Here is a 19,996-nt window from a genome sequence, read left to right as displayed (position 1 = left end):
TATCACAAACATGGAGCAATCAGAGGTGTGTTAATATTTCTGACAGCTTGTAGCCATAACTAATGAGCAACATTAACATGACTGATTGTTCAAGAAGGCAAACATCTGAGGAATCATCCATTGTTTCAACAAAGGAACCTCATTCAGAGAAGAGCTTACAAGCAAAAAGAAAAGTTATTTAACAACTGTTATTTAAAGGATTTAAACTACCCCAGAAACTGAAATTTTTTAGTTATCTAGCAACTCTAGTCAAATATCAGCGATGCCTAACTTTCGTAACATTGTTTATTTGAAATAATTTATTTAACATCCGTTTAAGAAACATGAGTATAAGAAGAGGCAGAGCTGCTTTAACTAACTTTCTTTTTTTTACGAATCGGTGGGTTTTTGTTAAATGTGAGCCAAAATCATCACAATTAAAAGAACCAGTCTTAAACTACTTCAGTATTTGTGCACTGAATTGATTTACATTTACATTTATTCATTTAGAAGACGCTTTTTTCCAAAGCGACTTAGAGATGAGGACAGTGGAAGCAATCAAAAACAACAAAAAGAGCAATGATATATAAGTGCTATAACAAGTCTCAGTTAGGTTAACACAGTACAAGTAGCATGGGATTTTAAATAATATAATAAAAAAAAGAAAACAGATAGAATAAAAAAAGAATAGAGCAAGCTAGTGTTAGAGATCTTTACACATACACACACACACAAACACACACACACACACACACACACACACACACACACACACACACACACACACACACACACACATACAATTGCATAATAAATGAAAAGAAAATATAATACAAAAAGATTAGAAAGGTAGTTAGATTTTTTTTTAAGAATATAATTAGAATAGTGAGTGTTGAAGTTAGAGGGTCAAATAAAAATGGAAGAGATGTGTTTTAAGCCGATTCTTGAAGATGGCTAAGGACTCCCCAGATTGAGTTGGGGAGGTCATTCCACCAGTAGGGAACATTTAATTTAAAAGTCCGTAAAAGTGACTTTGTGCTTCTTTGGGATGGTATAATCAAGCGACGTTCACTTGCAGAGTGAGTTGAAGGTGATGGTCCATCATCCAGGAAGAAATGTCTGTTAGACAAGCTGAGATGCGAATAGCTACCGTCGGATCATCAGGATGGAATGAGAGGTAGAGTTGAGTGTCATTAGCATAGCAGTGGTATGAAAAGCCATGTTTCTGAATGACAGAACCTAATGATGCCATGTAGACAGAGAAGAGAAGTGGTCCAAGAACTGAGCCTTGAGGCACCCCAGTAGTCAGATGATGTGACTTGGACATCTCACCTCTCCAAGATACTTTGAAGGACCTATCTGATAGGTAAGACTCAAACCACTGAAGTGTGGTTCCTGAGATGCTTTTTGCCAGTAGGGTTGATAGGAGGATCTGGTGGTTAACAGTGTCAAAAGCAGCGGACAGATCAAGCAGGATAAGTACTGAAGATTTGGATTCTGCTCTTGCCAGTCTTAGAGCTTCAACAACTGAGAGTCTCAGTTGAATGTCCACTTCTGAAGCCAGATTGGTTGCTGTCAAGGAGGTTGTTGTGTGTGAGAAATGTAGAGACTTGGTTGAACACAGCTCGTTCAAGTGTTTTTGCAATGAAAGGAAGAAGGGAAACTGGTCTGTAGTTCTCTAAAAGAGATGGGTTGAGGTTGGGTTTCTTAAGTAGTGGAGTTATACATGTCTAAATAATGAGGGAAAAACACCAGTGTGGAGGGATGTGTTGATGATGTGAGTGAGTGCAGATACAACTGCAGGAGAAATGGCTTGAAGGAGATGAGATGGAATAGGATCAAGCGAGCAAGTAGTAGGGTGATTAGAAAGGATGAGTTTTGAGACTTCTGCCTCAGAGAGTGAAGAGAAGGATGTAAATGATTGTAAGTTTGCTGGTGATTAATTTAATAATTAATTTTATTAATGAAAAAGGTTGCAAAGTCGTCAGCTATTAGAGATGAAGCAGGAAGGGGACGAGGAGGACAAAGAAGTGAGGAAAATGTTTTAAAAAGTATGATAGAGTTAGACGAATTTTTAATTTTGTTATGGTAGTATGTCATTTTAGCAGTGGAGACATTGGCAGAGAAAGAAGATAGGAGTGACTGATACACATTAAGGTCAGTAGTATTTTTGGACTTGCGCCACACCCTTTCAGCAGCTCTAAGCTTAGAACGGTGTTCGCGTAGAACATCAGATAACCAAGTGGCAGAACGGGTGTTACGGGCTGGCCTGGAAGATAAGGGGCAAACACTGTCTAAACAAGATGTAAGAGTGGAGCAGAAAGTATCAGTAGCACTGTTAGCATCCAAAGATGCAAACAGTTTAGGGGAAGGAAGTGAAGATGAAACCATTGCAGATAGCCGGGAGGGTGAAAGATGACATGTGGAGGGGTAAGTGATGAGTCAGGGACCATGTTGAGGTTAAGAGTGAGGAGGAAGTGATCTGACGTGTGCAATGGAGTAACCAGAACATGATCAGTAGAGCAGTGTCATGTATAAATAAGGTCCAGTTGGTTGCCTGATTTGTGAGTAGCAGTAGTTGACACTCGGTTGAGATCAAAAGAGGCAAGCAGAGTGTGGAAATCAGCAAACAGAGGTTTATCTAGATGGATGTTGAAATCTCCAAGCATAACTAGGGGAGTACCATCCTCAGAAAAGATTGATAGCAACACATCTAATTCATCCAAAAAGTTGCCCAGTGGTCCTGGGGGTCGATAGACAACTACAAAATGTATTTTAAAAGGGTAGGTAACAGTAACTGAATGAGATTCAAAGGAGCTGTTGATACCCAAAGATGGTAAAGAATTAAATTTCCAATCATTAGAGATGAGAAGACCAGTACCTCCACCTCTTCCAGTCAAACGGGGGGAGTGGGAAAATGAGAAAATATTGGAGAGCGCTGCAGGTGTAGCAGTGTCCTCTGGTTTGATCCAGGTCTCTGTTAGAGCCATGAGATTAAGCTTTGAATGACTAATAATAGAAGTAATGAAATCGGCTTTGTTTACAGCAGACTGGCAATTCCAGAGACCAATAGAAAAAGAAAGTACTGTATTAGCAGATGTAGGCAAAGTGTGCAGATTGTTAAGATTGCGCTGTCTACATTGTGTGATGTGTGGTTTGCGAGTGGTAGTGATAGTAGGGATCTGGAAACACATAGTAAAATTTGGTTATAAACAAAAAACAACTGAAACAGAAATGAAACAAGAGAAAGAAAAAGAGATTAATCATAGCAATACTTATATTCCCTGCCGCTGTCCCTGCCCGGTCGAGTCGCACGGTAGAGTCGATGGTCTTCACACGAGGAGGGCTTAACTGGAGGGCTGCAGTGACCGCTGCCGCGGTAAACTAATCTTTTTTAAACCCAACAAAACGGAAATTGAATTAAGCTGAAAGCACTTTACTGTTTATCACAACAAAGGTCTAAGCAAGCGCACAACACTGACAACGTATGCGATAGAGTACGAGACCAAATGCAGCAAGTCTCAACACAGTAAACAAGTAAAAAAGTGTTTCCTAGCAACGACAACTGCACTAAATACTAATGAGACAAGAAATAAATACACTTACGATCTGCTTTTAACTCCCGCTGATTTAACTGCTTCTCACAAAGGGTGTTTCACAATTTCAGTTGAATTACTGAAATAAATGAACTTTTCCACAGTATTCTAATTTATTGAGATGCTTGCATAGGAATATAACAGTAGGGATTGGATATAATACTAAAAAAAAAGAAATTAAATATTATCTACTATATATCTACTATATTCAGAAATAGAACTATAGAAACAAATGTATTTTTTTTTATAAATGTACAGATATGTTATAAGTGTGCAGATATGTTATTTATAAGGTGTGCAGTGTTACAAGTGAACACATTTTGGATTCTGCATATAAATATGTCTGTTGTGTTGGACAATGTATAATTCTGAAAGTTTATTGTTCAGGCTGAATAAAGCCTGTGGTGGCTGTTTTGTAGCGCCGACCAGAAGGAGACAGTTTGAAGAGTAAAGAGTAAAGGGTCCAGAGTGATTCCTTTAGCCCTTGTCCTAACTCTGGAGATGTAGAGATCTTGGAGGCTGGGCAGAGGGGCACGGATAATCTTTTAGCAGTCCTAACTGTACAGTGTAGTCTCATGATGTCTGATTTGGTAGCTGAAACAAACCAGAGAGTTATGGATGAACACAGAACAGACTCAATGATAACAGAGTAGAACTGTTTCTGCAGCTCCTGTGGCAGGTTGAATTTCCTCATCTGGCGAAGAAAGACACAACTTCTGCTGGGCCTTTTTAGTGTCTACCGTATGTAAGTGTCCCTCTTTAGATCCTGAGAGGCCTTTTCAAGTCAACAATAAAACACATTCAGATTGTCAGCCAGTTGTTGATTCTCCACAGGCTGTGGGGGTGGTGTCTTTTGCAAGATGATGTTCTTGAAACCAGTCCATACTGACACCAGATCGTTGTCTGAAAACTGTTTTCTTAACCTTCCAGAGTTAAGTAAGTAAGTAAGTAAGTTTTTTAGCCACTCTGATCTCCTTTGTTAATCTGTTCCTAGCCTAGTTAAACAAGATTTTATCCCCACTTCTGTAAGCATCCTCTTTGGCGTGACAAAGCTGTTTGAGTTTCCCAGTAAACCATGGTTTATCATTATTACATGATAAGAATGTCCTGGTGGGGATGCACATACAGTATCCTCACAGAAACTGATAAATGAAGTTACAGTCTCTGTGAAAAAAGATGAAGAGAAGAGTGCCTCTAAGTTAGGACAGCATTCCTTTTTCAGCATTGTTACATCTGAACACCAACTTTTGTTGATGAAGAAACACAATCTACCACCTCTCATTTTCCCTGTTAACTCTGTTATAAGATCCCCTCTGAACAGCTGGTAGCTCAGCAGATGAAGCGTGTTTTCCGGAATCACTCTGACAGGTTTCAGTGAAGCACAGTTCAGAAGAGTTTGAATAGCCAATGTTGGTGTGGATGAGGAGAAGTAGTTAATCAGTTTTGTTTAGAAGGGAACAGGCATTCGCAAGATGAAAAGCCACACACACAGAACTTAAAGGGTTAGTTCACCCAAAAATGATTATTATGTCATTAATGACTCACCCTCATGTCGTTCCAAACTTGTAAGACCTTGGTTCATCTTCTGAACACAGTTTAAGATATTTTATGCCGCGTTTCCACCGAAATTAACCGGAACATTTGTACCAGGAACTTTTTTTCCAAGGAACTTTTTTCTCCCCAGACCTGTTGCTTTCTGCGTTTCCACCACAGTGTAAAGTACCGGGAAGATTAGGCAAATAGACTGGTGACGTAGGTCTGCGTGCGTTTCTCAATACAAAGTATGCTGGTTTTGGACATGCATCCTTTGCGCATTCGACTCGGGAGGGTGATGTCCGCGACGACGCAAATCCGGTAAATCTGCAAACAGCACCGTACTTGATAACTTCAGTCAGCTCGTCTTAGCTACTGCAATTTTCCTCTCTGTATATTTACAATAAAACGAAATAGGATATCAAGTACCACTGCCTCCTTTCATTTTCATTTAAACATAATAACAGCTGCAGAAATGTACTTAGTTCAGGGAACTGTGTATATACAGTCATTACAATGAAACTAAATATTATATCAATTTGCCTTTTTTATTTTCATTTTAACATATAGATAAATTGAATACAGACCAAATATAACCTGTTAGATTTACCCAAAACGAATTATATTTTATGTTTAACCACTAAAGAGACATCAGAGCCAGCGGCACATATCAGAAAGTCTAGCCGAGGTGAGGATGCTCTTGGAGGATACATGAGGACTGAGCTCCCGCTGATCGCGTGGAGCTCATGTCTCCGAGATCGGCGAAACACATTTTTAAATAGGCGCTGTCTTTATAAATAAACCACAGATTTGAGTTTTAAACAACTACATTCTCGCTTGAAATACTTTTAAAATTTCTCTTCATGAAACAATAAAAGTAATATTTTGAAAATGATCCGAATAAATGGTGGTTGAACCCAACCAATGCTGCGTGAACTCAACCAATCAGCATGTTTAGCGCTCAAGTCCCGCCCCCGAAAGTTCCGGAACTTTGAAAAAGTACTACCTGGCCAGCTGGGACTTTCTGAGGGGCATTTTTTTACCTGGAACTTTATTTAGTTCCTGGTTCCTGCGGTGGAAACACACCGAGTACCAGGCCAAAGTCTCTAGTTCCTGGGCAAAGATCCTGCAGTGGAAACGCGGCATTAGATTTAGTCCGAGAGCTTTCTGTCCCTCCATTGAAAATGTATGTACGGTATACTGTCCATGTCCAGAAACGTAATTAAAATATCATCAAAGTAGTCCATGTGACATCAGAGGGTCAGGTAGAATTTGTTGAAGCATCGGAAATACATTTTGGTCCAAAAATAACAAAAACTACGACTTTATTCAGCATTGTCTTCTCTTCCGGGTCTGTTTTGAGTGCGGTCTCCAATAAGCATTAATCCACAAATTACTTAAGCTGCTAACTTTTTTAACGTGGCTGACACTCCCTCTGAGTCAAAATAAATCAATATCCTGGAGTAATTCATTTACTCAAACAGTACACTGACACTGCTGTGAAGAGAGAACTGAAGATGAACACCGAGCCGAGCCAGATAACGAACGAAATATTGACTCGTTCTGTTCTGTTCTGACTCTGTGTCTGTTCATTTGAACAATACAGCTGCATCTCTGTATAGAATGTCCAACAAAATTTCAGAATAATCAAAAACTGGAAAATATTGTCTTGAATGGGTTGCTTAATATTATTGTGTTGGTGACACATTCGAGTGGGTTGCACACATCAGGCTGCACTATTTGTGTTGCAGGCGGCCATCTCCCCTATGCGCTTCAGCACACTGAAAGAGCTTTTCACGTTAAAAGATAATTTATAGGAGCGTCTTTTTAAAGACAACGTTGTGTGGCAAACTTGACGTTAGATCTTTGTAAAGACAATGTGGGTCTTGCTATAGACAACATATCACTCAGGCATTTCTGGATGCGGTCGTTACCTGGCGCTGGGCAATGGTCACAATCGCTGCTTCACGTGCCTGGGTATTTAGCACGCTGAGGTGGCATTTGAGGATGAGTCATGTTCTCATTGCATGTTCTCATTCCTCAAAGGGGTGGAGCTCTATTGCCTCTGTCTTGATTTAGTTCTCTTCATGGCGTCAGTCAGACGGCGGCTACTTCAGGCAGTAGCACGGGCAGTCAGAGGGTAACAGTGATGGTAACCCCTCCAGGGAACCAACCCTTGGGGGACCATTGCTCCTCATGCACTCCTCAACCAGTTGAGCTTCCAATGAAACGTGCTAGGGCCTCTACAAGAAGTATACCAGCAGTATCTTTTGGCACTCCTCCCGATGACCAGATATTGATAGCTGAATTGGAGGGTGAGCCAGAGCTTTCTGGAGAGGAAGATTCAGCTGCGTTGCTGTTCTCTGGGACTGTAGCAATGCCTAAATTGGATCCAGAAATAACAGCTATGCCCGGGCCACGGAGAGGGTAGGGCTCAAATGGAAATCTCCACTGTGTCCCGAGCCCCTGAGGCTGGATGATTGGATCCCGGAGGTGCATGAGGAGCCCGGTGGAGTAGTTGTTTGTGAAGCAGTTGTGTCCTAATACTACCTCCACCCCTCAGGGCAAACCGTCCTTCTCCTCAAGAAGGGAGGAGTGTGGTCATGTCCACACTTGTGGTCCAGGAATACCATCTCTTGCAGTGTTTGGTCGATATGAGGGATGCCGACAAAGCTTGGTTCTTTAATGCTCCTGTGTTCCAGACCGGCTTATTCGGTGACCTATTCAGTGCCTGGCCCAGCAGCTCTCGGCTGCACAGAAGCAGACTGAGGCAATTCATCACACCCTTCACAGCCGGACACCTGCTGCCTCCAATTATTCCACCGTCCGCAGTGCCCCGGCCTGCTTGTCGCCGAGGGCAGCCCCCTGCATCCACCCGGTGAGCGGAAGAGAAAGAGGCCCAGGGATGTCCGACACAGAGAGGGAGGAAGCTGCTCTTTGGGGATGGTGAAGGCACCTCTTCCTGATCCACCCAGCCCATCTCGCGGTCTTCTGCAGCCCATCAGCCTTGGCTATGTGACTTAGTTTGCCCGGCATCCTCCCAAGTTCAGTGGCATCTGCTTCACAACAGTGAAGGTGGCCGATGCTCCTGTCTTGCATCAGGGGATCACAAACCTACTGGTGGATGATGTGATAGAGCCAGTCCCTCCAGCCGATATGTAGACGGGGTTTTTCAGCCCTTACTTCATTATACCCAAGAAAGTGGTGGGTTACGACCAATCTTGGACCTGCATGTCTTGAACCGTGCCCTTCATCGGTTACCATTCAAGATGTTAATGCAGAGAGGCATCTTTGGGTGCATCCGTTCCTAAGATTGGTTTACAGCGATCGACCTGAAGGACGCATTCTTTCATGTGTTGATCCTTCTGGACCACAGACCATTTTTGCAGTTTGCGTTCGAAGAATGGGTATACCAGAACAAGGTCCTGCTCTTCGGGCTGTCTCTGTCTCCTCGTGTCTTCACGAATGTCACAGAGGGGGCTCTTGTTCCCCTCAGATAGCAGGGTGTACGCATCCCTGAACTCGATGGGCTCCAGCACCTCACCCTGTTGGGTCAGCGGGTCAGTGGGGAAAAGAGCAAACTCTCCCCGATGCAGAAGATCTCTTTTTTCGGTATGGAGTTGATTTTGGTTGAACAGACAACATGCCGACAGGACAGGAACATTCATGGTCAGTGAAGACCTGCTTGAATTCATTCAAGGGCAGGATGGTGGTCAAACTGAAACTATTTCAGAGGTTCCTGAGACATATAGCAGCTGCAGCGGCACTAACAGGGCAAGAGTTATTGCATATGAGACTGCTTCAGCACTGGCTTCATGGCCAAGTCCCCAGGTGGACGTGGCAGCATGGCACTCATCGGGTCCAAGTTACACCAGCCTGTTGCCAAACCTTCACCCCGTGGTCAGATCTTATGTTTCTCCACGCAGAAGTGCTCTTGGAACAGGTCTCCGGGCATGCGGTGGTTTACACGGAAGCCTCCACCACCTGCTGGGGGGCCATGTACAACCCGAATTCCAGAAAAGTTGGGACGTTTTTTAAATTTTAATAAAATGAAAACTAACGTAGCAAATGTTTAGACTGAGAAATTTTACACTTTTATCCACTTAATTAGCTCATTTAAAATTTAATGCCTGCTACAGGTCTCAAAAAAGTTGGCACGGGGACAACAAATGGCTAAAAAAGCAAGCAGTTTTGAAAAGATTCAGCTGGGAGAACATCTAGTGATTAATTAAGTTAATTGATATCAGGTCTGTAACATGATTAGCTATAAAAGCTTTGTCTTAGAGAAGCAGAGTCTCTCAGAAGTAAAGATGGGCAGAGGCTCTCCAATCTGTGAAAGACTGCGTAAAAAAATTGTGGAAAACTTTAAAAACAATGTTCCTCAACGTCAAATTGCAAAGGTTTTGCAAATCTCATCATCTACAGTGCATAACATCATCAAAAGATTTAGAGAAACTGGAGAAATCTCTGTGCGTAAGGGACAAGGCTGGAGACCTTTATTGGATGCCCGTGGTCTTCGGGCTCTCAGACGACACTGCATCACTCATCGGCATGATTGTGTCAATGACATTACTAAATGGGCCCAGGAATACTTTCAGAAACCACTGTCGGTAAACACAATCCGCCGTGCCATCAGCAGATGCCAACTAAAGCTCTATCATGCAAAAAGGAAGCCATATGTGAACATGGTCCAGAAGCGCCGTCGTGTCCTGTGGGCCAAGGCTCATTTAAAATGGACTATTTCAAAGTGGAATAGTGTTTTATGGTCAGACGAGTCCAAATTTGACATTCTTGTTGGAAATCACAGACGCCGTGTCCTCCGGGCTAAAGAGGAGGGAGACCTTCCAGCATGTTATCAGCGTTCAGTTCAAAAGCCAGCATCTCTGATGGTATGGGGGTGCATAAGTGCATACGGTATGGGCAGCTTGCATGTTTTGGAAGGCTCTGTGAATGCTGAAAGGTATATAAAGGTTTTAGAGCAAAATATGCTTCCCTCCAAACAACGTCTATTTCAGGGAAGGCCTTGTTTATTTCAGCAGGACAATGCAAAACCACATACTGCAGCTATAACAACAGCATGGCTTCGTCATAGAAGAGTCCGGGTGCTAACCTGGCCTGCCTGCAGTCCAGATCTTTCACCTATAGAGAACATTTGGCGCATCATTAAACGAAAAATACGTCAAAGACGACCACGAACTCTTCAGCAGCTGGAAATCTATATAAGGCAAGAATGGGACAGCAAATTCCAACAGCAAAACTCCAGCAACTCATAGCCTCAATGGCCAGACGTCTTCAAACTGTTTTGAAAAGAAAAGGAGATGCTACACCATGGTAAACATGCCCCGTCCCAACTATTTTGAGACCTGTAGCAGAAATCAAAATTGAAATTAGCTAATTTTGTGCATAAAATTGTAAACTTTCTCAGTTTAAACATTTGCTATGTTATCTATGTTCTATTGTGAATAAAATATTGGCTCATGTGATTTGAAAGTCTTTTAGTTTTCATTTTATTAAAATTTAAAAAACGTCCCAACTTTTCCGGAATTCGGGTTGTACAACATTAACAGAGTGTCGGGGTTTTGGACAGGCCCCTATCTGCACTGGCATATAAATTGCCTAGAGTTATTAGCAGTGCGCCTTGCGTTGAACCATCTCAAAGGGCACTTAAGACGCAAGAATGTGACCATTGCATCCATGGTGCTTTGGTAGGGAATACCAATACGATGTGACGTAGAGAGTAGCCGACTGAAAGGGAACGTCTTGGATTTGTATGTAACCCTCATTCCCTGAAGGAGGGAAATGAAATATCCCATCACCACAGCTGCTGTACCACCGTTGAGTGGCCGGGTCACCTGTCCGGCTCCTCAGCAAAAACCTGGTACGAGTTGCACCTGCAGCCTTTTCATGATCACGCTGTGATCAGCTGCAGCCTGATGCAATAATATCATGCCAATGTGCATTGGCCATTTAGTTTTCACTCGAAATAGATTGGTCTCTCGAAGTGAGATCCCAATTTGTCAGTCACTGATGTGACGTCTCTGTTCCCTCCTTTAGAGAGTTAGGAACGAGAGTTACATATGTATCCGAGAAGTTACATCCAGTCATAAATAGCATGTCTGCTTATCAGTCTGTCATCCCCAAACATATAATATACCATGTAATGCAATAAAAAAGGGGGTAGGGGATGGGGGTGGTGCATTCATCATTTACCAGACAAATATGTACCTGAGAAAATATGTTTTCCCTTAATTACAAAACAAACAGGATTACCTTAATGCTGGGAAGACCTCAAGTTATTATTTTTTTCTACATTAGCCCATCATGTATCTAACCATCCATCAAGAGAACCACATTTGGCCTTAAGAGCTGGATAGAGCAGACACTGTCTGACCGTGTCTACACCAGATGCGTTGTCACGTCAACTCAAAATGAACCAATTGAGCCAGTTCTAACTGTTGAAGCTACCTGAGTATTACAGATGAGTCTGACAAGTGAGCAGTTGACATTACAGGAAATGTATGCCAGAAAGTTGAGACCCTTCAACAGTGTTGTCATGAAACAGAGTTTAAATGAGGGATGATGATACCTATCTCAGAGGACATTTTTGCTACACTCACCCTGGCTTTAACTGAAATGAAGTGCCTGGCCTTTTTTGTACTCCTTGGGTATTTCTAACTTGGCAAGTCTTTCATCACTTTTGGCACAGGCTATGTTTTAGAAGGTGACAGGGAAAGGCATATGAGCATCCACAGCTACACGACTGATATTAATAGTCGTACTGGGGATAGAGATATAGCAGAGGAAAAACCAGTGGCAGATTAAACATAAGAGACAAGGTGACCTTTCATTATGATGGTTATTATAGACCACCCGTGTGTGTCGGGTACTGTGAACCACGAGTGTTGTGTTTGCTTGTGTCTGTGCATGTGTATGTGCATGTCTATGTGCTGGCAACTCCTAATGGAATCTGCTTCTGGAGGTGGTAAATTTCCTGAAAGAAGCCATGAATGTCAATTTAGCTGAGGCAGGATTTTTACTGCGTGAAACAGCTATTTGGCTCCAGTGGGTTACACAGTCTATGTTCCATAATTACATCTAATGATAGAGCCACCAGTGAAATTTCGTAAATGAAAACAGCCACTAGGAACTGTAGCAACAACAACAACAAAAAAGACTTCATATCACATACAGACTGTCAATAAATCTATATACAGTATAAAACAAAGGTATAAAGCATGCATATCCAAACTAATGAGAAACAGGTGCACAACCATAATGCAGATCATGAAAAATGCACACTGTTGGCACACTGTTGCTTCCAAAAAGTAATTAAAATTTTGATTTAATGAGCTCACCAAAGTATAACAAATGTGATGGTCTTAACTACATTTAGAACTACATTTAGATCTGCATTTCAGGAGATTCAAGATGATATTTAGTAATAAAATATTTTCTTAAAGCTTTCAATTATTTAAATGCATTGCACTGAATATACATTACAAATATTCCTTATGAAATCAATATTTTATTTTATTATTTAATGTTTAATATTTCAGTGAACATAAGCTTACTTGTAATTTAAAATAAAATAAACTTTATCGTAGTTGACAGAAGTCCATTGTACATTTAAGTTTGTGAGTCTGTTGGCTAGATTACATTACAAAACATTTACGTAGATTTTTGCTAGTTGCTGAAAGTAAGAGCAAGCCTTTAGATTTTTTAGGCATTGACCGGTTTCACAGAAAACCTTGTAGTGTATTATGGGCACAGCTTCTTTTTTGCTTCAGCCTATGATTCCATACATATATTTTTAGCTGATTTTAGGACACATATAGTGACACATGACATGCCTTGATTAGCTGACTTAAAAGTGAAAAAAAAAGTGCTCTAAGTGATGTCACATATTTTTTAGGCCAAAACATTTTTTGTCAAATCCAGCAAACATCTCCTCACTATCCGCTAGCTGCTTGCCCCCTGAACACACTGTAAAAAAGCAGGGTCTCTCTAGACACCACAGGCTCCACAAACAACAAGAAAAACAAACTGGGCTCACCCGCACCACAAAACATAACAAACTGTTCCAGCCAGTAACCGACAAGAAAGATTTGGGGGTGGGGTTTGGGGGATTAGTGCACGGATGAGGAGGAGGGAGGGTCTAGCTAGCCTCCATTTTGTTTGACAACAATTTGAACGTCAACAAGAAGTTACGACTCCCGGCATCGCTTAGAGCACCTTTAAGTAAATATACTTAAAGCTGGTGTGATGTCATTTAGAACAAAATCAGGCCATTGTATCTCATAGTGTAAGCACAATTTTTAAACTTGTCTGCCAATTTAAAAGTTTGAAATAGTAAAAAAAAAAAAATTATTTCAAAACATGTCTCTAGATTCCTGAATCTTACAGTATATTGTTTGCCTGAGCCATGGAAAGTAAGTAACAACAGCCGGGATCATGTGCATACATGGACCGCTCATCCTGTATCAAATTCATTTTCAATTTTTATTTAAAATAGAACAGCTGACTTTACACCCACTGTCTTCACTCACTCCCCCACAGTTATATTGAAAATCACTGGGCAAAACAGGCTTAGTTTTATTCATAATCATTATAGCTTTGTGTGAATAAATATGTATGTGGCCACGGAAATATATCTGACATACATATTTATGTAATGTCTCTCAGCTCTATATTATTTATTTTGCAATAAACCGCTTGCATGACCTGGTCATCTGCGCATATACAGTACATATTCCTAATGATGCTGTAGCTCCTCGTCAATTCAGCCTTACAAGTCAACAAATCTGGCAAAACATATTAAACCATTGTCATAAAATGGTACATTCTATGATTTTGACTTTAAAATCAACAAAACAAACCCAACAAAAGTCATGTTTATGCATTTCAAAATGTGACCCTGGACTATATTTGTAGAAACTGCCAACAATACATTGTATGGGTTGAAATATACATTGTCATTTGATAAGATGCATTGATAAGAACTTCATTTGCACAACTTCAAATGCGATTTTATCAATATTTAGTTTTTTTTTTATATTCAATAGTTGTATCTCAGCCAAATATTGTAATATCCTAACAAACCATGCATCAGTGGGAAGCTTGCTTATTTATTCATTCATTCATTCATTCATTAAATTTCTTTTTTTTTTTTAAAGGACCCTTAGGACTGGTGTGTGGTCCCAAAATGTATTCAGACACCTAAGCCACATCTTAAAAATATATTAATGTTAGTCAGTAAACTAAATATCAAACTAAGTCGTATTTATTTTAAATAAAGATAGCACCAGCACTTTCAAGTTTTTTTTACTGCTTACACACAAAACCTTTACTTGTCACACAATTTCTGACCACACAACACATTTGTGGAAAAGTCTAAAGAAGATCACCAATTACAAGACACCAGCACTGTGGAAAAACAACGACTGGCAGACGATCTGAACGAGTTTTACTGCAGGTTTGAAAGAACACCCATCACCTGCCCTGAACACCTCTCCACACAACCGTTCACACCAATAACAACTCCTGCAACCAACCCTGAATGCCTCTCCAAACAACCGTTCACACCATTAACAGCTCCTGCAACCCATCCTGAACACCTCTCCAATCAAGCACTCTCACCATTCACACCTCCTGCATCCCCCCTCTCCCCCACACCTGCAATACAGATCAGCGAGGATGCGGTGCGCCAGGTCTTCCGGAAGCAGAAAAGGAAAAAAGCACCAGGCCCAGATTGTGTTACACCAGCCTGTCTGAAATCCTGTGCTGACCAGCTGGCCCCCATCTTCACAAAGATCTTCAACAGATCGCTGGAGCTGTGCGAAGTTCCTTCATGCTTCAAACGCTCCACCATCATCCCCATCCCAAAGAAACCCAAAATTACAGGACTAAATGACTACAGGCCTGTGGCTTTAACATCCGTAGTCATGAAGTCATTTGAAAAACTGGTGCTGGCCCACCTGAAGGACATCACTGGACCCTTGCTAGATCCTCTTCAGTTTGCCTACAGAGCAAACAGGTCTGTGGACGATGCAGTAAACATTGGACTGCATTATGTTCTGCAACACCTAGACAGACCGGGGACCTATCTGAGGATCCTGTTTGTGGACTTCAGCTCGGCTTTTAACACGATCATGCCAAACCTCCTCCTGCCCAAACTAACTCAGCTCTCCGTGCCCACCTCCGTCTGTCAGTGGATCAACAGCTTCCTGACAGACAGGCAGCTGCTAGTGAGGCTGGGAAAATACACCAGCCCCCGAAAATATCCAGCACCCGTACAATCAGCACCGGAGCTCCCCAGGGCTGCGTTCTCTCCCCACTGCTCTTCTCCCTGTACACTAATGATTGCACATCTAAGGACCCCTCTGTCAAGCTCCTGAAGTTTGCAGATGACACCACACTCATCGGCCTCATTCAGGACGGTGACGAGTCTGCTTACAGACAGGAGGTTAAAGAGCTGGCTGTCTGGTGCACTCTCAACAACCTGGAGCTTAACACGCTCAAAACAGTGGAGATGACTGTGGACTTCAGGAGAAACCCCCTGCACTCCCCCCACTCACCATCATGAACAGCACTGTGACTGCAGTGGAGTCATTCAGGTTCCTGGGCACCACTATCTCTCAGGACCTGAAGTGGGACATTCACATTGACTCCATTGTGAAATAGGCCCAGCAGAGGTTGTACTTCCTTCGCCAGCTGAGGAAGTTTAACCTACCACAGGATCTGCTGAAACAGTTCTACTCCACCATCATCGAATCCATCCTCTGCACTTCAGTAACTGTCTGGTTCAGATCAGCTTCTAAATCTGACCTCAGAAGACTACAGAGGGTAGTCCGGACTGCTGAGCGAATCATCGGTTCAACTCTCCCATCTATTCAAGAACTGTACTTATCCAGAGTGAGCAAAAGGGCTGTTAAAATCACTCTGGACCCCTCACATCCAGCACACTCCCTCTTTGAACTGTTGCCATCTGGTCGACGCTACAGAGCACTGAGCACCAGAACGACCAGACACAGGAACAGTTTCTTCCCTCAGGCAATCCATCTTATGAACAGCTGATACACACTGAACACACTACACTTTATATTTATATACACATACACTTAATTTATCTAACACACATACTTAGTATACACTTACATTTTGCACATAATATACATGTACATACATAACTGCATTTTTGTAATATACCTGCCTACAATTGTCAATTTGTATATTGTTATTCCTTGTCTACTTATTTGTATTTTTTGTATTTTTATATTCTTTTATTATGTGTTTTATGTTCTGTCGCTGTCATTCTGTTGTACTGCGGAGCTTCTGTCACGAAAACAAATTCCTCGTATGTGTAAACATACCTGGCAATAAAGCTCATTCTGATTCTGATTCTGATTCAGCTGCAAAAATATACACTAATTTTCTGCCTTAATTCATAAAACATTTTAAAACACAACACACAATTCTCTATGTAACACACACACACACAAAATTAATAATAACGTGAAAAAAATTGTATGGTGACCCATACTCAGAATTCATGTTCTGCATTTAACCCATCCAAAGTGCACACACAGCACTGGGCAGCCATTTATGCTGCAGCGCCGGGGGAGCAGTTGGGGTTCAGTACCTTGCTCAAGGGCACCTCGGTTGTGGATTGCTGGCCCGAGATTCGAACCCACAATCCTAAGGTTAAGAGTCAAACTCTCTAACCACTAGGCCACGACTTCCCCCGAATTAATTCATTAGATGTGTTTGTGATAATTTGAATGCATTTCTTTGTTTAGCAAGATATGTGATGAATTTTGTATTTATTTTTTATATATGTGTGTAATTCTTGGATTTTTTGTGTAAAGTAAAAAAAAAAAAAAAAAAAAAAAGAAAAAAAAGAGGGGACCAGCTGTTGAAAATGTGTGTAAGCAGTTGTAAACAACAAAACTGTAAAAACCACAATGAGAAAATTTGCGTGCACATGCCAGGTTTGATATTATTTTTCTTATACGTTAATGAAATGAATATATGTTTAAGCATGACTACAGTGTAAAAAAAATTAAGATCCCGGGAGGCTTTTTATGATGTCATTTACACAGTCTCCATGTGTGCATTCGTGCGTGCACACACGATTATGCACATCTTATAGGACCCACCTCTTTCAGGCAGCCCATGAAATTATTGCTGACGGGAGATCCAGGCAGGTCGGCAGTGCTTGGGCTTCCCCCCACATAGAAGAAATCATCTGAGCCCAGCATAGTGTAGTCCTCCTGAGTGTATCCTGTGGTGGTCAATATACCATCCACCGATATAGTCACCTATTAAATGATGACAATATAGAAAGACAACAAATTAGTAACTCATTTAAAGACACACTTATAACGTGAGCGATAACCTTATTTTATTGTTTATTATGGTCTGTCTTGTTCAGATTTGTCCCTTTTTCGGGTCACTTACTGCTAACACTCTGGACCATTGGTCTGGATAAGATTTATTGGTGATAGTTTAGTACAGGTTCACGGGACAGGTAAAGAAAATATTGCTGTTGAATATTTTCTTCATCTTTGATGGATTAAGAAAATGAATTCTTATCTGGTTTGGAATATACTAATTGGGGTTAGTAAATGTTAAAACCAAGGACAAATAATTTGTACTTGTTTTAGTTTTGGGGGATATGCTACTTTGTCACACGCTCACTCATACACATAAACACAAGTTCAGACACATACTTGAACATGCATGCATTAAAGCAAGGCATTAACCACTGAAAAATCTAATTATTCTTTTTTTCTAAAGGTCATACTGAATAAACATGAGACGGATCTATGATTTATTGGTTCGATGAAAAGGGGAGGAGCAAAGCCACAACAGCCAATCAGCAAGCGCCCATGCAGAAAAAAAAAACAAAACAAACAAAAAAAAAGCCATGCAACTAGACACACAGCACAGAAACATCATGCAGTAAACACACACAAGGGATTTGGGTGGAAGCATTGTAATAAATTGAATGTAGTGTTAGTCACAGTGATATATGAGGCTGAATGAGATGGTGGAGATGTGGACATGCTATGAGTGGTGTGGAGGTATCAACTGCCAGAGTTCCCAGAGTTCTTAGGTTTCTCTTATGTGTTTGTTTATTTTCGGGAAGCTCTGCAAGGTGGAAATTTCCCCTGTGGACATTCTTGGAAATCCTCTGTCAGTTATTGCCGACAGTCCTCACAAAAAATGTGGAGGCTTGGTGTGGGGAGAAAAAAAAACACTTTACTAGTTACTGTGAGAGTCCCAGTGAGGATGTGAATCTCTACGTAATGTTAACGTAGGACATAAAAGCCAGCCTGATACACAAAAAAACTGTAAGAAACAAAACTGTAAAAGAAGGGAGGGAAGTTGGAAAGGGGGGAAATGCGAAAAGTCCTGGTAATACAAACCCATTTCCTCATTTTTTGAAAAGAATGTCTAGAATGAAACTCAAAGAAAAAGAAAGAAAGGGAGAGGGACACACGGCAAACCAAAAAAGGACAATAAGAATGATATCTACCAGACAATGTAGTTTGTTTACCATAGCGTGTCCAATGCCTGAGTGCTTTCAGGAAGAAGGGGGAAGAAAGGAAATTAAAACAATAGTGAAAAGAACGGTTGTTAATAAATGGGCGAAATTAAAAGAGAAAGAAATTAATGATGAAGATTCAGGGTGTTAGTACATTAGTTTGGTTAGAAACAGGTTAGTAATAAAAATTAACCCATGAATGAATAGTGTAAGGTCCAAAAACTGTTTCTTCCCAAGATGTAAGAAACAGGAAGTGAAAGACAGAATAAACAGGAAGAGGACAGTATAACAAGATCATTTTACAGTTGGGACATGTGGCCAATGGTAAAGTCACACCAGGTAACTATTTGACTAGTCGTCCAACAACAGACTAATTAGTGATTGTTAAAGATTGTTGACTAGTTTTTTAAATTGAATTTTAAGGGTAGTGTTTTACTTAGGATGCTGATGGTGTGCTGTCTGTAGCCTACTATAAGTTTTACATGATAAAAGCCTCTCTTGCATGCAATTGCATCATGTATTTTGTGACCATTACACCATGATTGTCAAGTTAAAAATGCATCTCAAAACTAGCTAGTCGATTTAGCAGATTGTGTTTTATTGCAAATTAAATATGTACCAAGTTTAAGTTCTCAAAGTGATCAGGAAGAATGACTGCTCCATCAAAAACACTGCAACTCGTTATGCTTTTGAAATGGTTTAAAATACATTTCAAATCATATTGTTATAGTATCTATTTAATTTTCTACTTATAAAAATACGTTTGTGAAATATGTAGGTACATTAGTAATTTTTAATTAAATCATTTTTTTAAATCTTTTTATAGTAGTCATCAAGGAAAGAAAATGCAAAAAAAATATATATTAAAAAGCATTTAAAGAGTATTAAAATTATTTATTTTTGAATAAGGTAATAATACAAGCAAGTAAAAGTACTTGTTAATAGTTATTATAAAGTTTTCAATTGTAATTACTATTCAGTGCTTTTATTTGCTTATATTTATTTATTTATCTATCAGTAACAGATCATTTTAAATTATTTGCATGAGCTAAGGCTCCACTATTTTCTTATGTCATGACCAGAATATCAACTATCCCCACCATTTTTTAAAACAGCTATGCCCATGAATTAGAGAAAGCGAAAGAAAAAGAGAGTGAGCAAGAGAAAGAGAGCTCCAGTCTGTCAGCTCATACACTAGTCTGAAAACATCCCATGAGGGTTGTTCTTTATCTTTTACCAGTCTGAACAAAGTAGTGACATGAAAAAAGCACTTACTTGTCAAGCCCTCATCATATTTTCACTCCATATAAATCTTTCTCATCTGCCAGTGAATTTTAAGGTC

General features: G+C 40.6%; 1 protein-coding gene across 18 annotated transcripts in view; it reads right to left on the bottom strand.

Annotated features, from left to right (window-relative positions):
* The window catches only part of nrxn3b (neurexin 3b), a 366,662-nt gene that overhangs the window by 253,178 nt on the left and 93,488 nt on the right, over positions 1 to 19,996 (bottom strand). For 14 of the 18 annotated variants that reach the window (XR_009424222.1, XR_009424223.1, XR_009424224.1 and 11 more), the window contains exons 6-7: positions 18,667 to 18,690; positions 17,264 to 17,425 (exon numbers count right to left, since the gene is read on the bottom strand). Coding sequence is in view for 15 of the 18 variants with exons in the window: in XM_059513243.1 (XP_059369226.1) it covers positions 17,264 to 17,425; positions 18,667 to 18,690 (186 nt within the window). In the remaining 3 variants the exon portion in view is untranslated. The remainder of the gene's footprint in view (positions 1 to 17,263; positions 17,426 to 18,666; positions 18,691 to 19,996) is intronic. The other 4 variants (XM_059513245.1, XM_059513248.1, XM_059513255.1 and 1 more) reach the window with 1 other exon arrangement.

Source organism: Carassius carassius, chromosome 27 (genome assembly GCF_963082965.1).
Source record: "Carassius carassius chromosome 27, fCarCar2.1, whole genome shotgun sequence".
Lineage (NCBI taxonomy): Eukaryota > Metazoa > Chordata > Actinopteri > Cypriniformes > Cyprinidae > Carassius > Carassius carassius.
Note: the sequence above shows the minus strand (reverse complement) of the source record. Positions and strands in the feature narration are given on the sequence as shown.